This window comes from Neodiprion lecontei, chromosome 1 (genome assembly GCF_021901455.1).
Source record: "Neodiprion lecontei isolate iyNeoLeco1 chromosome 1, iyNeoLeco1.1, whole genome shotgun sequence".
Classification (NCBI taxonomy): Eukaryota; Metazoa; Arthropoda; class Insecta; order Hymenoptera; family Diprionidae; genus Neodiprion; species Neodiprion lecontei.
This window is the reverse complement of record NC_060260.1, coordinates 28,452,574-28,472,380: the sequence shown is the minus strand read 5'-3', so window position 1 is coordinate 28,472,380 and position 19,807 is coordinate 28,452,574. Positions and strand designations below refer to the sequence as shown.

The 19,807-nt window shown below is 42.9% G+C and overlaps 1 protein-coding gene across 6 annotated transcripts in view; it reads left to right on the top strand.

Moving 5' to 3' along the window:
* Positions 1-1,156: 1,156 nt before the first annotated feature.
* The window catches only part of LOC107223654 (probable G-protein coupled receptor CG31760), a 33,842-nt gene continuing 15,191 nt past the window's right edge, over positions 1,157-19,807 (top strand). For 3 of the 6 annotated variants that reach the window (XR_006902481.1, XM_046729724.1, XM_046729721.1), the window contains exons 1-6: positions 7,101-7,419; positions 12,741-12,867; positions 12,997-13,137; positions 14,569-14,758; positions 15,866-16,106; positions 17,977-18,108. Coding sequence is in view for 5 of the 6 variants with exons in the window: in XM_046729724.1 (XP_046585680.1) it covers positions 13,018-13,137; positions 14,569-14,758; positions 15,866-16,106; positions 17,977-18,108 (683 nt within the window). In the remaining variant the exon portion in view is untranslated. Of the gene's footprint in view, positions 1,438-7,100; positions 7,420-12,740; positions 12,868-12,996; positions 13,138-14,568; positions 14,759-15,865; positions 16,107-17,976; positions 18,109-19,807 lie in introns of those variants that run through there. The other 3 variants (XM_046729723.1, XM_046729722.1, XM_015663408.2) reach the window with 3 other exon arrangements.

The following is a 19,807-nucleotide window of genomic DNA, read 5'->3' as shown; positions in this document are numbered from 1 at the left end:
GTCCAACGTCCATGATCACTATCAAATTAAGCGCGCCCAAAACAGATACCTCGTCTAGGACAAAACTCGTTCAGTAAATTGGGCAACCAGCAGTACCGGCAAACTACGTCCTTTGTGGAACCGATTCTGTAGCTGGAGTGCCCTGCTCTGTCCAACGGATATCTCGACGGAAATGGGTTTTCGACTTTCTCAAAGCTTCGACAATCGACGGCTATTCTTGTTGAGGAATTCACCCGTTCGCGTCGTCCTTCCCCGCTTTTAGTCGCGATGTAACTTTCCGCACCTGGTGTACTTCCTGATCGATCGATCTTTAAATCACCTCGTGACGCCTTATATACTTCGATGTATCCACGTCACGGTCGACTCGCTGGTCTCATTCACCGAATAGAAATTTTCATTTTGAAACGCCTTCGAGGATTTTCATCCTCGATGAGCTTTTCCTCGTCGAACCTTGAAGCTGCGCAAATATCGTGAAGAGTTATCGAAGTGCGACCCTCGAAATCATTCGACGAATAGTTGCAAGGCTTCGAGCCCTCTTCGTCGTAGTTTAAAGTGCGAGAACTCGCCGACCCTTTCAATATTTCCGGATCCATTCAAGACAGAGTCTGATTCCGCTGGGATGTCTCAATTTGTACCGTTAAGGCGTTGCGAATGGTTTCGCTGGAACCGAGAAGGTGTAAATCGAATACGTAGAACGAGGACACATAAAGACATAGAGTATCGACTTATCCTCAAAGGAATTGACAATTTGTGCCTCCCTGGTATATCGCTGGTCCAATATTTTTTCCATATACCCGGCAATCGCAAGACCCACGAACTCTGACGGTGGCAAACGGGCGGGTATCATTTTATTCGCCGTGGCAGTAAATTCAATTTTATTTCCCCCCAGAGATAGAGAGAGAGAGAGAGAGAGAGAGAGAGAGGGAGAGTGTGTGAGAGAGAGAGAGAAAGAGATATTTCGGACCGTGTACGGCACCTCGCCTTGCCTCGCCTCAATCTTTGAGTGTAATAGCTGCAGGTTTGAGTGAAAACTTCCCCCGTTATCATTCCCGAGTAATCATAAATTTGCCATGACGTAGAAAATGTGTCGCTAAGAAGAGCGCAAGCTCCGTTTGCCGCACAGCTGAGCGAGCTTGCGAGCAGTCTGAAACGAGACTTGGTTGGGGGTGGAACACCCCGGTGATTCCCCGGGGGCCTTGAAAACGCCGGGAGATAAAATATTGAATTTTCTGCTTGTCGACCTCCGCATGGTTGACGGGTAATTAGCCCTTTGAATCCGCACCGCGATGGTGCGCTCAGCTTGCGTAATATAGCGATGCTACTTCCGGCCAGTCGATTTACTGGCAGTAAAGTTTCTGCGGATTCAATCTCGATCGTGACATGCGGTTGTAACGATGCCGCCGCGTTATACTCCGAACGAGACACGTGCTACCGCAGGTAAGTGATTTCCCTCAATTTGCAATGTAGTTTGTATTTGAAACTCAATTTCCGAAGGGTTGCCCTGTCACTGGTCCCTTATATCCTGTCGCCGACTCTGACGTGAATTTGCGCATCTTCCGCACGTGACCCAGCCGAGGTTGAAGGATAGACATTCGAGAGATGCGCGCCGCCAGGTTCGCCTCTCAAAATCCTAATCCATCTACCAACAAGCCGGACCCACCGAAAATCCCGCGTTTTTATTTACGAGCATGTTCCATAACCGGAGCTCTATCCCTGTTTCTATCACATGGGTTATACGGATCGGTAAACTTCCGTAGGGCAAGGGTTCGCCGTAAATGCTACGAAGCTCGAGGGTCTCCCGAGTGTAAAAAATACGTAAAAATACCTCGTCGGAGCGTCACGAGGGACCGAGTTTTGCGCAAAATAACCCCGCATCAGCGTCTCCGCTGCTTCGTAATCCCTTGATGTAACTCAGGGTCAACTACTTCCGGTCCAGCCGCAATTAGTAGCCGATCGTACGGGTCGTGGGTGTAGCTGTGATCTTCGTGTAACTCGTTTACTCCCGCATGTATCCACTTCCGGGTGGCAAATCTGCGCCGAAAACGTTGAAAATGGATTGATGTCAAGCACGGCTCGCCAAAGCGGGAGCAAAAATGTACAAGTACTTTTAGATCACGGGCACCAAGACCGGAGGATTACCGATAACGCATCGTCCTCCGGAATGAAACCGAGTAGTACAATATCCTGCCAAGAGGGTGGAAGCTCTTTTCTTTTTTATGCAAAATCTGCAAGTTCGTCTAGGACGCTGCACCCTCTCGATCATCCGGCAGTGGCGAGGACGGCCCTAAGGGTCCTCGTGGCGGCGTTGCCTGCACGGAAATGAACGTCGCTCGCCGCTGGCTGCATCGATCGCGAACGAAGGGAGCGAATGCTGCGCGCCTATATCTGAGCTTCGGCCTAACCGAACCTGACTCGACCTAACTTAACCTTGCCTTACCTAACGCAATCTTATTAAACCACCCCTTGCCCCACGGGGCAGCGTTTCTTAGGCGTAAAGAAAGCTCCAAAAATTTTCAACGCCACATCCACGCGGCGACAACGTTTCATTCTGCGTGTGACTTCCAGACACTCGGTCTTCTTCTTTTATGCGAGTGCGGGGGATGTTTTCATAGACCTCTATTCGCGCACGCGTTTTTATGCCTAAGCATGACACGTACGCGCAGCACATTCAAAATAATACGATTGCACAGCGTTTGGCGCACCGCTTAACCGCGAGCAAACAGGAAGCTCGGAAATCGTTTGCTCTAAACGACTTTCAGGGTGAGAGAGTGCTCGTCCATCCAGCCTTCTCTCATTCTTCGGGAAGAGAAACGGAGATGGATGTGCGCGTGTGGATTGACGAGAACAGAATGAGGGGAGCTTAGGAGACTGAAGTAGATTATCTTGCGTTTGTTTCATCCCCTTCTTTCCGTAACCGGTGAATTTTTAAGCAACACTCGAAACGACGATGCGGAATGAGATATACCGTCACGGTTATCTTCATCTCGACGATTTCTTTATACGCGGCGTCCCCGGGAACCGGACGACCTTTGCAATAAAAATCTCAGCTTCCTTGTCGCAGGGCTTCTGTAAGGTGGATTCTAGTCCCGTGCTGTGTTGTTGGGTTGTTTATTTTTTTCATCTTCTACATTCGTCCGTTCGCAAATTATTCGCCGATAATGATTCCAATCGGTGAACGCGTCAGAGTTGCTGCAAGCATGAGTTGTGGTTTTACGGATCCGTCGCCAAAGGCAATGGACTTTTCGGCTCTCTCTTTCCGTGTCTGAAAATTTTAATCGAACCAACGACCATGTCCGTCTCGAATGCTGACGTATACAATATGCTTTCGAGAATATTGCTCGTTCAAAATTCATGAGAGAATGTAAACAGCGAAGGTTTGCGCTTTATGATCAGAAATTGCCATACGCGTGCCTTTCGGGAGTTTTACAAAATTACAATCCCGTTCGCTTCGTCTTTCCGTACCGCGTGTGCTCGGATAAAAGTACACCAGGAAATCACCGCCGTTATTACTAATGTTTGTGAGAATATCGCAGTCCCAGGTTCGATAATGATTGATAACTTGAGTCATGCACGATTGCAGTGAGGGGCTGTTGTTGCTCGAGTTGGGGTGGCTGAGGTGAGACAGGCACTGATAGGTTGAACCGTTCAACGTCAAGTGGGTCAATGAGGAATCGACAGGTGGCTTACATTCGAGGTTTCGGTACTTGGTTCGCACATCAACGGGGTTGAAAATTGAACGGATTCCGTTCGCGCGTAATTTTTATCTCACCGTGGTCATCTTGCGCTTGAGAACCCGGTAAAACTCTGAATTCTTTGTTTTACTAATTCATTCTTTTACTTATAATTAGCGAAAACACTGTACTGGGAATCAAAGTTTTTACAGTCTTAATTAGATTTGTCTTCTTAAAAGTTAGCCTTGTTAATGGGAATATTTGGAAGGTCTCTCTTTGACTGTGTAAAAACAGCGTAATGAAACAAATGCACATATTTTTAACAGTTGATTGAAATCGGTGGCGGAATTCGGCACACGTTTTTATCAAAACTGTGGTTACCTACTTTTTAGTGTATATTTTGCTGAACATGCGGTATGGGGTTCCAAAAAACCGACACGAATTTCATCTTCAAAACTTATCTCGCTCTTTCCACCGCCTCAAAATTGAATAATCATAACTTGAGAGCCGGAGGTTCCATTTCGCGGAGTAACTTGATAAAAAGAAGGTTCCACAATTTATAAATATTTCGGTCTGCTGGTCACGATTTAGCCGTAGACCCCTGTAAGTTCATAGAAACTTTGGTCACGGTATTAAACATAAGCGTATAATTCATCACGAAGAATGTTTTCGCAGTGAGTTGTAAAAATATTTGAAGGAAATTTTATTGCGTGCAACATACAACAATGCGCATCATTTTGTAATTCGTATACACGAACTTGTATAACAATACAAATATCAAAATGGCCCTCATGAACCTCGTCGCCTACGCTAAACTATATTTCAGCCACACTCAGGAAAATTTTGTGTTTTGACAACCTAAACTGTTTCATCGTAAATAAATTACAGGGTTAATAAACAACACAATAAACGTTGTATCGGAGCGACCAAAAATTGAACCAAACGATTTTACACAGGAAACAAAAATATTTTAATCCCGTATCAAAAAAAGTTTGGCACCACTATCCTACAGTTTCTGTTGCAATTGTAAAACCGGATCTACGCAGCGAGGTCATTTTTCAAAGATTGGTAATTGATTGTTTAATTGCTGTATTGAAAAAGTTATCGTTTCATTGTCATTTATGCTACACGAATTAAGTGCCACATTAAACAACGGCCGGGAAATATGCCACTGCAAATTGACAGACTGATTCAATTGTAGGTATTAGGCTACAAATGATTTAGTTTTCCTAATTTTAGTAGACGTGGAGATGCCCTTCCTAATAACTGTCCATATTTTACTTCTCTTGCGAGAAAGGATTTTCGACGCACCATCGCGGCACAAAAAGTATCTTGACACTTCAACAAAAAAATTTTGTAGATACACGCTGTAATACATTAATTAATTGCGGTAATCAATTAGTGGCTTTCATGATTTTGTGAATTTGACTAATGTCCATCCACCGAATAGGTTTAGTGAACTGTGTTAAGCAATTTAGTTGAATCTATCACAGGATGCTTCAATCTTTGCATGATAGCACGAAAAAAATATCATTTCATCAAATTTTCTGAATGAAAATAGCGATTTCGTATTTACAAGTATATTTCATTCAACGAAATTTTCTTGCAATTTTGAATAAATTATTGAATTAATTTTCGTATTTGCAAGAAAATGTTGTGTTCCGACGAGAAAACTTTCTTCAAAAGTGTATCCTCAAATCGATTTATTTAAAAGAGCACAAAGTTTTCTCCGATTGGAGCAGCATCCCTGATCCGGCGTTTTGTTCACGCGGTTTTTCATTGTTTGGCGAATAGGATAAGCTAGCTTTTTCTCTGCCATTTCCCCTCCTTCTTTGAACACTATTAGTTACAGTTAGTGACGGGTGCAGATTCTTTGAACGCACGACTTTAGAACCCTCGACTCGAGAGGCCCGCTTCGCAAGGGAGTTCTTTCGGCCCTCGGCAGTCGCCAGCAAGCTTCGCCCCTAAAGCACCATTGATCGTTCACATCGGCGTGAATTGTTTTTTATCCAGCTTTCGGCTTACGTCGATCTTCTTTCCTGACACTCTGGATCATTATCCCATACATCAAATTCGACTGCTCAATTCGGGCCGTACGCAAGTGGCAAAAAGTACTCATCGCGACCGCTTCTGTTGAAAATTTGTAGGTAGCGGGATGTTTCAAACAGCAACATTTATACGGCATTTGAGCGGGTTCAACTGTTGCAACAGTAGCTGCAAAGCTATTGCTATCGCGAAAGGTCTGTCCGTTAAAGGAGAGGGTAATTTGAATAGGTCTCAACGGGTTAAATAAATCTGCCGGAGGCGCTGATGCCCAGATCAAAGTACCTACTATGCATATTCAAAGGGACAGACGAAACAGGGTAACCTTAAAACTTAAACTGGAGAAATGAGAGATTGCATCAACAGTTCGGGAGTTAGGGGTAACAGCTATTTTTCAAGACAATTATAACGTGTAGGTCTCGTAGTGGAGGTGTAGCGAAAAAACGGAATGGGACACGAATTGACCCCGCATGAAAAAATTGAAGAGAACTCGCAAGTCGAGCGAAGCCGCTTTGAAGGTGATTCGTGTCAAAAAAAAAAAAAGAAAAAAAAACGACACTTTTCATAAAATTTATTACGAGACAGTCGTACTTTGAGTAGTTATGAAATTACTGTATACATAAGCTGCGAAGCTAGTCTCTTTAAACATAAATAAAATACAAATATTGGAATTCTAAATAACATATCGATAAATCGCTTGAGAATTGTCGACAAGATTATATTCGTGTACACAGTCGTTCAAACGTTATTTTTCATCACGTTGGCATCATTGGTTATTGAATTTCAAAACACTGCGATAATAATTAAAAAAAAATAAAATAAAAAATGGCAATGTAGAATTGACCGCTGATAAGACAGAAAATCTGTTTCAGTGACTTGGTAGATAATGGTCTTGCGAATAAGATGAGACATCGTGAGGTAAAATCGACCGAATCTACCAGATTTCAATGCATTGTTACAATAGTACAATAATTCTAAAGACACCTAGGTAGATGTACTCAACGTACGATTGTCTGGTAACAAGATAAATAAAAAGCCTGGATATCCGGCCAGCCAGCCTCTTCGACTGACCGAATACCGCGCGATTGGAACGGAAACAAAAAGTGCGGATTCTTCGTGCGGAGACCACGAGGATCTGTTTCAGGGTAATTCACCTGATCCCGGGTGTCGAGAAGAAGCGGAATCACGGAGTCCTGGCATTTCCAGGTCCTCCTAGTCGGCTCGATATCCACATAACAGCGGATACGTTTGGGGGGGTTGCCGAGGGCAGGGGTGGCCGAGCAACCCTCGCGGCTCTCGGAAGGCTTCGTACATCCTCGGTGGATTCCGGGGGTTCCGCTGGTTGCGAGGCTCGCGTTGGTAGCGCGCTTTGGCCAAGGGCTGCCTCCGGCAGCTGGTGGTCCCGCTCACCACGGTGTCCCATGCATATTTAATGCTCCTCGAGCGCGTATCGCGGTCGTGCGTCCGTCTCTCCGGCACCTGCTCATCACTTGTTACGGTTTCGAGCTTCGGTATCGGTGTCGCGATTTCGTTTTGTATACGCGGGGGGTGAACGGGGGTCGTCGTCGTTGTCACGGTCGAGTTTCCCTTCGGAGTTCTCGAACATGGTGTTCAAAGCATTCGTCACTTCCGGGGGTTAAGTACGCGTAGGAATCGCTTCGATACATCTACCATCGAGAAACTATGAAAGTGGCTAAAAACGGAGGTAAGCGTCGTTGTGCTTGCAGACATGTTTTCAAGCCCATTGTCGCTTCTTACGCCTCCCAACATGCAGGCATAACGCTCCTTGAATGTGTTTTAACTATCCTGCTGGCATGAATGTCGAAATTTAAGCTTGTAATTATCGCGGTACGTGCCAACGAGCTATTCTTGTAACCTTTTAGAGCCATTCACGAATGAGTTACTTGACAAAGAAGAACCGTTTGCGTTCAACGGATTGATAGATTCGCAGACAAAACTTGGAACAAACACTCAGCGTGGTCGTGTAGTCGTTGAATGTATCAGATATAAGATTCGCGAATTTATCAAGTTGAAATGGAAAGATATCTGTAGCTGAATTTGTGAAAACAAATGAAGATACTCGCTGGAGATTGTTCCAAGATAAATAAACACTGCCAATGTACGCTCTGCGGATATTTGCAATCCAAATATATACGAAACGGGCTTCGCTGAGTATTGGTGCCGAACACATTTCACATGAATTTTTCCAAATTGGAGTTTACTCTTATGGGGGAATAAAGTTACGGTAATTGACGGTGCCGTAATACCGCCCCAATAAAGCCGGAATAAAGCTCAAGGTTATATTTTTACGGGCTTTGGAGACTGCAGACAAGGCTTCGGTGTATAAAAGAGAAAAGCACGTAGGCGGGCTAAATTGTAACGATTGAATAGCTTCGATAGATCATTGCATTTTTTAGGTAGACGACATCTACGTCACTCGTAAGCGACAAGTAAATTCCGTGTATAGTGTACATAACTTCATTTACTTTCACATTTATCCAATAATGTGAAAGAATAATGAATAAACATATAACGGTGCCGTATAAAAGTATATTGCACCGATCATTCCTATGAATTTTTTCTCGAAACAGTCGCGACAAAATTTGGAATGGCTGGAATTAAAGTAGAAATGTAAGAAAACACTTTTAACGTAATATTTTCTTTTATCTTCCCCGTGGTAAAATTCGCGCGGCTTCTTACACGATGTTTACCCAACGCATATATTTTCACAAGTTTTCGAATATACGTAGTAAAAACACCGTACGCTTTTACGGTCGTCTTGTTCAATTTCACAAAAGTTTAATTCAGAATCTACGTAGTTTCGAAAACGCGAGGGACTGTGACTTTTCATTTCAACTTGTATTAACTTTTGGTAATTTCGTAGCAGCGAAAGTTTTATCCGGGCTTATACGATCTTTCACGGTAATTTTGGGATTTCGCATTCATTCGTTTGATCTAAATACTGGTGAGACTTATATGACTTGGCAAATTCCTTCACGCTTATCGTCGAATGTCCAGAACATGAATTTTTCCGTTTAAGGAATTAACATCGTTAACATTAACGTTTTCAGAATAAATTTTGCAAAAAAAAAAAAAAAAAATTGAGTAAAATACAAAGGTTCTCAACGATAGTATGCCGGGAGTGAAAGCGAGTGTAGGTTGCGTTTTGCAGAATTAAACCTTCTTCAGGGTGTAGCTAAATTGAGATAACAATACAGTGAGAGGGGATCATTAATAATCATCAAAACTTCATAACGTTTGTTTTGAAAGGTTGACTTTACCTTGTGGCTCGAATCTCATCGTTCTATGGATATCAGGTTGCGTCAACACGCGACTATCGCTTAATCATCTCCGCGGCGTGAAATGTCATTTTTGCGGACCACCATTTCCATCATTCTTTATTCGCCGTAAAACAAAGCAGGTGTCGTCGTCGGAGAACAAAGAAAATTGGATGGCTATAAGGGTGGTTCTGGGAAAGCTTCAATCGCGAAGTGAGCTTTGCGGCAAAAGGTGCCTGGGGTAGAATTCTTCCGTCAAAGCCGTTAGGGTGATCCATAGGTTACTTACTCTCGAGTGTAGCTCGGCAGTTAAATGGACGACGAATGCCTCGAGGCCATTACGAGGGTTAATCGCTTCACCGTATGGCCAGGAAAGATGCCAAGAAGAGAGTCGAACGTCCTGCGAAAACTTGGCTGCCTTCCGCCGCCTGCAGACGTGACTTAAATCGTATTCGAAACGCGAGCTTTACGAACTGTCTCACTAACACTAGGTGCTTTTAGAAACGAAATCAACAACGTCGTTTCTCAGACGCGTATACAGATCCGCACTCATAAATCGACTCATAATATCCTCCGACTCCAATCATCCCGATGTTATTCAGGTCACTAGAACGTAGATTCGTTAACTCGCTGGACGGCAGCAGGCATTTATCGAAGCATAGGAATCAATTTTCCGCCAAAGGACTGTGAACAATGGGACTTGATTTTTTATCGGAATGAATAGAGCAAATCTCTTCGTACACACTTGAAAGCTAGCTAGGCAGCTAGCTGCCTCGATGGAATCGCCGTTTCGTTACTCAAGTTAGTAATTGCGCTCAGGTTTGGTTACCGTTTCTATCGTTTACCCTTCGTACAGGTATTCAATCAAGTCAAGAATTGGTCAAAAAAGCTGGCAGGTAGCTGAGTAGAAGATAATTACACGATTATTGGGCGGGCGGGAGTTAGTCGAGAAGTTAGTCGAGGCGCGCAGTTCATTCCTCGAGATTTCTATGAAAGGTGGGGAATATTACCGGGTCGGAGAGGCGGGTCGACGTTGATTAGATTAAACTAGATCAGATTAGAAGACGTGCCTTGCGCGCCAAAGTCGCGGAATTCTCAGGCTGCTCCAAGTCTTGTTTAATTTTTATTTTTATATTATCTACCGACTCGGGGTTGAAACCAGGCCGAAGTGGCCTGGGATATAGAAAATACTAGACGGAGGGAAAGCCAAGCCGCGGGCTGAACAACACCAGCTACCCGCGATGGGACTTTGACAGGTGATGCGTAAGATTCAACGAACCCTTGCTAAGTCCTGTGACGAGCCCTGTTCTCTCTCTGCTGACAACGTATCTCGCATAGGTGTACACCTATCCCTGCGCGTATTGCACATATGTGTGAATCGATGCATGTGTTCGTACATCCTCTAGCCACGGTGACAGGGAAACCCCGTCGGGCACGCATCTATATTTTATGGCTAGCATACGTGCCGGGAGGCAGACAGGCTACAGGCGGTTATCGAAGCGAGTACGGATTTCCACCCATGTATAAGTTACGCGGACGTATGCACGTGTGTAACTCGCGTTGTTGGTTATTAATAACGCTGGCCGTTCGGAAAGAATAATTAATCCCAGGGTATACGGCATAGTTGAAGATTCGATCAGACGGTGGGAACTGATATGGCGCTGCATATTATTGAAGACAGCAAATGATTGTGCGAAAGGATTCCGATCACGATAAATTTTCCAATTTATCCAATCGAGTTTTGCAACTGTATATTCTACCCAAAAATAACCGCGATCCAAACTCGTCGATTGCGTTTTTATTCTTGAATATAATGTTGGTTGGAGGCATTTTTAATCTTGTTTTTCTAGTAAAATTCTTTACGTCAATGGATACGTATTTTTCGTGCTTTCGAATAGTTTCCGTGAAATTTTTACCGTGCATTTTCCCCGTTTCACCAGTATGAAACAAATTTAGAGCTCGCGCTGCGATTGAATTTCATATAAAAAGTTGCAGGGCTTTCTGGGGTATGAAGATTAATGAGACTGAAAAATTAACTAGTTAACGTTTCGGCCCAAGTGGTGGCGCTTCTCAGAACGAATATGTTTTTACATCTGTCACAACCAAAAAAAGCAAAACAAAATCTTAAATATCATGGAAGTAATTAATATGCCACCGAGTTATAAATTGTTCAACAATATTACACATCACTAGGAGGAGTCTTCTATAATACAAGGGTTCTTCGTCTAAAATACTAGTCTGATCGTAGTTTAAACTATGATAGGACTCAACCATATGTCCAGTTAATGCAATATAATTTTCTTCACAATCATAAAATTTTGATGAATGAAATTCGTATACTTCAAATTTATATTTGCTTTCAGAAATGCTGTGAGAAATTCACTTTTTATGTATCATACTTTTCAAAGACTTTTCGTTTCGCTTGTGCTCTTTTCGTGTATCGATTCAGTTAAAGGAGAGCATACTGCTTCACTGCTACGTGACTATGATAAATTCTCAAGCTTTCAACGGTGATCGCATAAGCTTGTTTACTATATTGAGAGACAAATAGTCCGGTACATTCAGAACGCAAGATTCTTCCTCACTATCCGTATACGAACTAAACACATCATTCGGATCGCTTAATGACACGCACTTCGCTAATCAGGCGAGTGTATTCAATCACCACGCTCACATTCGAAGAATAAACCGGAGATGGATCTTAATATATATTCTACAGATATAGGTTAATTGTTCAGTGAGAAAATATTTTTTTATTTTAAATACGCATGAATAAAAGAATGGAACAAATCGTAAAGCAATTTGCTGATTTTGATTGTATCTCGAATATTAAGTGTATGTTTGATCGACGCGAATCTTTGCTCTGTTCCGTGCCGAACACAAAATCATAGAAATTTCGACCAACAGTCGTTTGCAACGTGGTTACTCCGAGAGATCGTGACTTAAGGGTGCGGGTAAAAATTCCGAATTGTTAAAGTTTAGACTGGCCGTTTCCTGAAATGTAGAAATTCCGAATGGTTGAAACTCTGAATGGTCAAACCGCTAATAAAAAAGGATTTTGACTGTTTGGGATTTTAACCATTGTTAGCTTCGATGAAATTCTGATTCAGATCTTCGGCACTTTTGAATTTAATATTTTGAAATTATGTACTTACTATTCGGAACTCTGACAATCCGATCGAACGACCTTTCGGTTCGAACTTTGACAATTCGATACTTCGACCCGCATCCTATTCACTTGAAAACAAAATCAATAGTTGCAATTCCTTGATATTCATACATATCAAGTGATTTATATTGATTCTCATAGATATTCTATTCTGCGTGATTCACGTTTTCACTGATTTCCGTTTATTTGTAACGGCACCCCTGATTTCCAAGGATTATATAACTATAAATCACAATAAATCACCATCACTTAACTAAAAAGCTGCGATCGAAATCACTTGGTAAACTAGAGATGAACGAAAGCACACAGCAACACAAAAATCAATAGGAAATACTCGACATCGACGTTAATGAATTGAAACCATGTTGGTTTCACCGCAAGACTTACAACAATTTACGCGATGATTTCGAACCTGCAATTGCCGCGAGACTTCGCATTGTTACACAATATACCGTTTCTTCGATTTCCGATTTGATTTCCAACCGGTAAACTCGTAATGACCTCCTTGGGTGAATGGCGCCTGGAGGGATTTAGGGGTAAAAAAAAGAAGGAATAAAAATAAAACGTTCTTTTTTCCAGGGTAATAATAGGCGGAGAGTGACGTAGCAGAGCTCAGGAACAGGCGATGAGGCGGCTGGCATACTCGGCGGCCCTCGGCAAGGGCCCCGGCCGCCCGGTCAGCGCCACTTGAACGAGGCACGAAGAGGTTCTTTACTAGTCGATTTTTCCACCAACCTTGAACCCGCAATTCCCGGTTCCGCACTCCGTCCTCGTCTCTTCGCGAGGCCAGGTCCTCCAGGCCGAAGTGCATCCTGACCGTTTCTTTCTCCGACAGGACCAATGAGCAGGGCGCGGGATGGGCTCGTCCTGGCTCGCGGCCCTGCTGCTCACGGTGACGGTGTCCACGTTCTCCGGAGCTAACCCGACCTCGGCATCAACCTCCCCATCCGATACGGAAGGATCCTATCTCGAGAAGGTGAGTTTCCAACGAGCAGAGGACGAAGCGGTTCCGGGCCCCTGGTTTCGACCAGGCTCTGGCATGAGGGTTGTTAAAGGGGCGAGGCGCCATTTTATATCCCGGTTGGGAAACGGGTAACGTCGCTAGTGCCTCGCTCCGTTGACAGTCGTATCAGGGTCAAGGGGCGATGCGAATAGAGAGAAGTTTACTCGCTCCGGTAATTCCTTGGGAACTTGGGAGGAGGTTGGATGGGCAAAAATCGATACGTACCTATGATTAATCTTATTACGAGTCTGTCGGACATGGAGTATTTGTCTCGTGAGATGAGCTCTTTGAAAATGGGAAAACGGGAAATACTAAAATTATTATTATTATTGTTAATATGAGATTCGAGAGAATATTTTCTAGGAATTGATTGAAACGGTTTTTCGTTTTTTTCTTCACCAGTCAATTCAATATTGCTATTTGCCGATTGGAATTAATGTTCGTTCGATATTCCATGATACCAGCATGAGATAAAAAAAGGTTTTGTGAACTTGTTGAAAATAGTCTCCTAAATGAAATGAGCCATCAAATAGTGAAATCAAACAAATGTATTAGATTTTTGATAATTTTGAAGCTGTTTAAAATCAAGTATCGATACCTAAACTTTTGTTTACGATTCTGGTATTTTCTTGTATTTTTCTATTTTTAAAGAGCTGCTTCGATTAAGAATATAACAATTTGATAAATACTCAATGTACGATTATCGCTAATAAAATTAATAAAAAGTAATGATTATGGCCAAATAACTTCCGTAAGGCTGAATGGGACGCTTTTGAAATAAAAACATAGTATAGCAGAGGCTTAGAAAGTCTCTTTTAAGCTAATCCGGTTACATATAACTACGAAACTCCCCGTGACGTACGAAAAAAATTTGAATTCTGAATTTTATCATTGATCATGGAATAACTCGCATTACATTTGATTCGCAAATGCATTCTTCGTAGATCGTCTGAGTTAGATTTTGAGCAGCAATGATGTATTTACTGCCTAAGCACAAGTTTTTCACCTGTAAATCATAACGATTGCAGATATCCGATTTGTTTTATCGACCGACGAGCGCAACAACAAAATCTGTCTAATTTTCAGACAATCAGTAGTGTATTCAATTATTCGTAAAAATGAAAAAAAAAAAAAAAACTAGACGGCTTTTCCGGTTATAAATAAAAATGAAAAAACTTGCCGTTGATAAAACAATTCTTACGGTTGAAATCCAGTGTTCAAACATGTTTTTCTAAATCACAGGGACCTTCCTTCGAATCATATTTAACCCGACGACGTTCAGTTACACCTTTTAAACCTCCGTCTAGTCTGTCTTTTGTCTCGACCTATTTTCGAGCCTTGTACCGTGAGTCCCATAATCCTCAAAATGCCGCCTCCCCTCCGCTGACTTCACCCGTTTCTCAGGCCAGCATAGAGGAGGCCCTGGCGGTGATCGAGGCTGCGTCCACCGGATCTCTCGGGGAAGCTTGCGCCACCGGTTCCGGTTACAAGTCCCTCCTCGCCGCTCTGGATCCTCGCCGGTACGACACGGCTCGTCAAAAGGCCGACATGGCTGCGATGATGCTCCAAGACCTGGGTGTCGCTCGCCACAACAGTACGTATAGGAATATCCTAAGCCCCGCTTGTCACCAACAGGATATTCCGCAATGCCTGACGAACAGCTGGGTCGCCGCAAAACAAGGTTTGATTGGCAGGGGATTCTCATACGTAATCCAGCGTCAGACGCAATTGTGTCTCCTTGCAGTCCGGGAGATGACATTACATTTGTCACCGAAACGCGAGAGTATAATTCCGAATGCAGTTAGATTTCGGTAATAATATTGCTCGTGATATAACAGTTCGGTCAAGTTTATAGGAATATACGAAATCAGTTACAACTCGGAGATTTCGTTGTGTCGTATTATATTACACGTACTGTTTTGGCAAAGCATTTCCTTCGAGGTGAAGGAGACTAGACTATCTTCTTTAGAAATATTTGTGCAACATTATCATATTTATAATTACGGGCATGTGGTACGACATGCCGGCACTCCGAGAATATTATTTTCAACATATTGGTACTTAAATTTCGATCAGTTGAAGACGTGACCGAAACCAGAATTTCCCTCATTCTGAACTTGTTGTAGACCTTGGATACCTGGACGAAATTTTATTTCGTCGTCCGTTCCGGCAGCTAAATATTACTGAAATGATGGAAGAACTGAACGAAGAAATAAAGACAAAATAAAAAAAAATTAGGTGAAAGGACCAGCGGTCGTCTTCCAATTTCACCCACACGACTTACGCGGATTCGAAGGGTCTCGAAACAGGATTACGGAAGTTTCGGGAATGGTCGTATCGTGAGCAGGTTGTTACGCCAGGTCGAAATTACACCGCGACGTAGAATATGCAGATCGACATCCTCCACGGATCGATTATCAGCTAATGAACGTGTGTCGGGTGCCAAAATCGCTTACCCTGATTCGATAACTGCAGCTAGGTGTTTTTGCAGTGATTGATTCGATTCGATCAATTCCCGACAAGGTCCTTCAGCCCACTCCCAATCTCGGTTCCTGGATTTCACGAGTATACTACACCTACAAGCATATATATAACAAACGCGTCATTTTGCGAATACCTTGGCACCTCGCAAACGGATATCCTCCCATACCCGGTCACCCACTTCCGTCAAGCCTCAACTGCACCGAATTCTGGTTCCCAGCTCTCCTGGACGCCGTCGCACGGTCGCTCCTCGCCTCCGTCGACGACGCCGTCGCCACAAGAGTCGTCGCGCTGAACGCATCGACAGGGATCGTCGTCGGGTCCACCTGGTGGGAACGGGCCCCCGGGGGTGTGGGCGAACCCCTTCGCGCCCGGGACGAGAACCACGCTCTCGAGTCAGGTTCCCGGCCGGATCCAAAGCTCCCCTGGTTCGAGGACGCCGACACGAGTCCTGGGCTCAGGTTTGATTACTGATTTTCATCGAATCGCGGCCCCCTCGACGTCAACGGCACCGAGTAGTCTTGGAAAATTACGTAAATGACGAACGGATGCTATGGATGACTGAAGTTGCTTTTCGTCGAGGGGGCCGATGGGGATCGGTGCATACATGTACATGCAATGTATACGGATCAGAGTGGCCCTTTATGGGGTTGGGAAGAAGCATTTCACCCTGCCTCCTCCACCTCCTCCTCCTCCTCGTCCCTCAAATCGACTTCCAACGAATAAATCAAAATCCACGCCAAAGTCAAACTCTGTATCTGAATTACGATTTATGGCGTTTGTATGAGCCAGGTTTTATTTTTCATTTGAATAACGTTGGTAGTGAGGACATTTCGGGTTATTATTTACCCCCAAAGTTTGGTGAACATTTTCAGACACCTGAAATTCATTTGAATAAAAGCTCTACAGTCAGTACTATAATATATGGTTGGAACAATATTCGTAGGGAAGATATTTCATATCTACGGCTGCGAGACAATGAAATTTCGAAACAACAGTGACAATGTACCTTCGATTCGTTCAGTGAATTTCGGATTCTTTGATATTGAACGAACGTAAGGAAAAATGATAACTCGAAATACTCCGTGAAAAACTAACGCTATTCAAATGGCAAAGGACACGTGCTCACAGGCACAATTCTAGTATCAGTTTCGCCTGGGTTGTAATTTATTTATTTGGTAACGGTTTTCGGTGGTGGTAGGGTCACATTTTGTCGACCCTTATTATAGAGCCACTCTGACATAGATATACACGTACAATGAAATATGTATGTACATACCTATGTTTTATCGTCCTCTTCCTCAATGTTCATTCACTATAATTCTTATATACTTATGGATATACGCACCGCAATTTCATTCGCCCGCACACACGTCTGCCCACCACTCGCTAAATCGCACTTTCCGTTTAAGCTGTCGTCGCACTTGCACAAATTTCGCTTATAAATATTATATATTTATATATTGTTACAATATTATATACACACTTCGTATTTTATACTTGCTACAATATTGATTGCTATTAGTTTCAACTCTTTACTTAATTTTTATATACATTTATATATACGTACTTATTATTATATTTTATATTGCACAGCAATTGAAACTCGAGCAAGATTTTTTCATCGTTTGAATTTAATGTGTATATATATATATACACATACGTATATCAATATAACGCACCGACAATCCGTATAATTTTTCTCTCGCGTGGAAATCAGTTTCAAATTGTATCCTGCGTTTCGACACTTCTCCGCAGTCTCAATCTACAGCCGGGTGTATACTTTTCACGTCACATTCACTTGCCGCGGTCTGCTCCGCGGAGCTGAAGCGCGTCGCGTCGCGAATCCGAACGTGAACTGAGATCGAAGTAGACGGTATAGGTATCTTTCACCCGGTGGACACCCAAAATTCACAATATCATCGCCATTCATCCCCACTTCATCGCTATGCGAACGTCAGGTCATAGAAACTCGTGCGAGAGACGAAATAACGTCCTCGTCTGTTTTGAAACTGTTTGTAAACTGAGCTGAGCTTGTAGAGCAAAGTCGAATTGTAAACCAGCGTTTGGATTACTCGTTTCATCGATAGTCCAAACACATCCAGAGTTTCAAACTCCCGGTACAATGACAGAGGTGCCGTTACACCTTCGACGATTAGCCACAATGTAAAGTAGATTCGTCGGTGATTCGAGCCGTATAAGTGATCTCGAAGAAATTATACGTACAGTTACGCCCAGATCTTGTGAAGAGCTCAGTTGATGTGAAATCCAGAGGATTTGAGGGTGAGTTTGAAGTTTCTATGGCGGTGTGGCGTTTGTGTGTGATCCCAGGTCGCCGAAGTTCATGCAGTCACCACCGATTGAATCCTACAGGGGGTGGTGGACCCTTCCGTACTTCTCATGCAAGGAACATCGCTGGCTCATCTCCTACAGCGTCAGCGTGCCGCCTCCGAATCGACACGGGTTAGTATTTCACCAATTACGCGGTGATCCTTTATCGAGCGATCCTCGTGTAATGAATACGCACTCTACCGATAATGTCGAGCATTGTGCAACTTCCGAGGGCTGTAATTTCATCCAAAGGGACCGCGATTAGTTTACTCTGACGATTTGGGAAATACAGAGTATAAGGTACATGGATTCGGTTACGTCGTAGTTTCTGCTTCGACAAAGACTCGTACGCGTATGAAGGTTTGAATTTAGTTGATCGGTTGACCGATCTCAACTGTCGAGATATACAACTCTAAAGAATAGAGACAACTGCAGTACGAACAAAATAAATTGCGACACAACTAATTTCTTCAACATGGCTATAAGTAATTATAAAAAAGGCTGGACGAATTTTTTCTCAATATTTTCACATTTAGTCGGATAAAGTTGAAGAATTTTATAAAGAAATTTCTTTTTCACTGAAAATTTATTGATATGCGAAATCTTGAATAACAAAATACTCGTATTACAGGCAGTTTGACATAATTGTCACAAATTTCCAATGATCGATTGAATGAAACATGTTTCAGACATTTATCTGATTGATGAACCGAAAAATTGATGCGATTGTATCCATGTATTTCTCGTCTATCAAAGTAAGCTCGTATCGATCATTTCTTTAATTTTCACGCTCGTTTGTACAAGTTCGTCGAAAATTTCCATACGTATCGCGAAATCACACTTTGATATAATTAGCTGCGGATCCCGAAATTATCACAAAATTCAATTATGGATTATGTCTGGGGCCCCGATCCCATCCTCAGCCCTCCGATATTACTCTATGATAATGAAGTAATTAACGATTTCGAACTGATACATAGGCAATTTGCGAATCACCAATTGTTACCGGGGCGTATTTGTAACAGAGGCGCTCGTCGGCAAACTGCCTCACGTATTAAGTATACAACAAGGGTATCACACTCAGGTTTGGCAAGTATAATACAAACTCATTACCGGGCTGATTTTCATCGTAGCTCAATTCGTATTCACAGCTTGTCGGAAAATTGTTGTTTATTTTTCATTCGAATCGATTGTGAATTGAATTCGTTTTAAGGAAAGCTGAATATTCTGTGCCGGTCGTCAAGCGAGCAAATCACTCCACCAAAATTCTCCAAGTTAAACGTACGTCGATTTCCTGTCATGAAGGTTTAAAAAAATAAATAGATAAACTTGCAACATGATTCGAGGAAATGATGAAGTTGTAATTACAAAAAAATAATTCAATCTCGAAGTGGCAAAATTTTCGGTTTACCAATTGGCAACAATTTAGTATAATATTTGACAGTAACTTCAGACTCCGGTACATGATCAGTTAACCTTCGTATTCGACGTACTCTTGGATATAATAATAAAACGACGTAACGCAGGTCGAAAACGGATTGGTACCTTCCCTTCAGGTCTCACGGGACAACGAAGTCTCACGTTGATGATTAATTTGGTTCCTACATACACATTTGATTTACGGTATTGCCGAAATTGTTATAAGAGTGGAGGGTCGAGATCCGGTAGCTTCCCTCATCAGTTAATCAGCAACTTTGATGTCAAAGTTGGAAAGGCGATATCAAGCATCCTCGAGGCGAATCGACTGCGTAGCTCGAATACATCGGTAATTAGGGAGAGACACTCGAGAATCATCCAGGAAGCGTACGTGTTAAACATATCGGAAATCGAT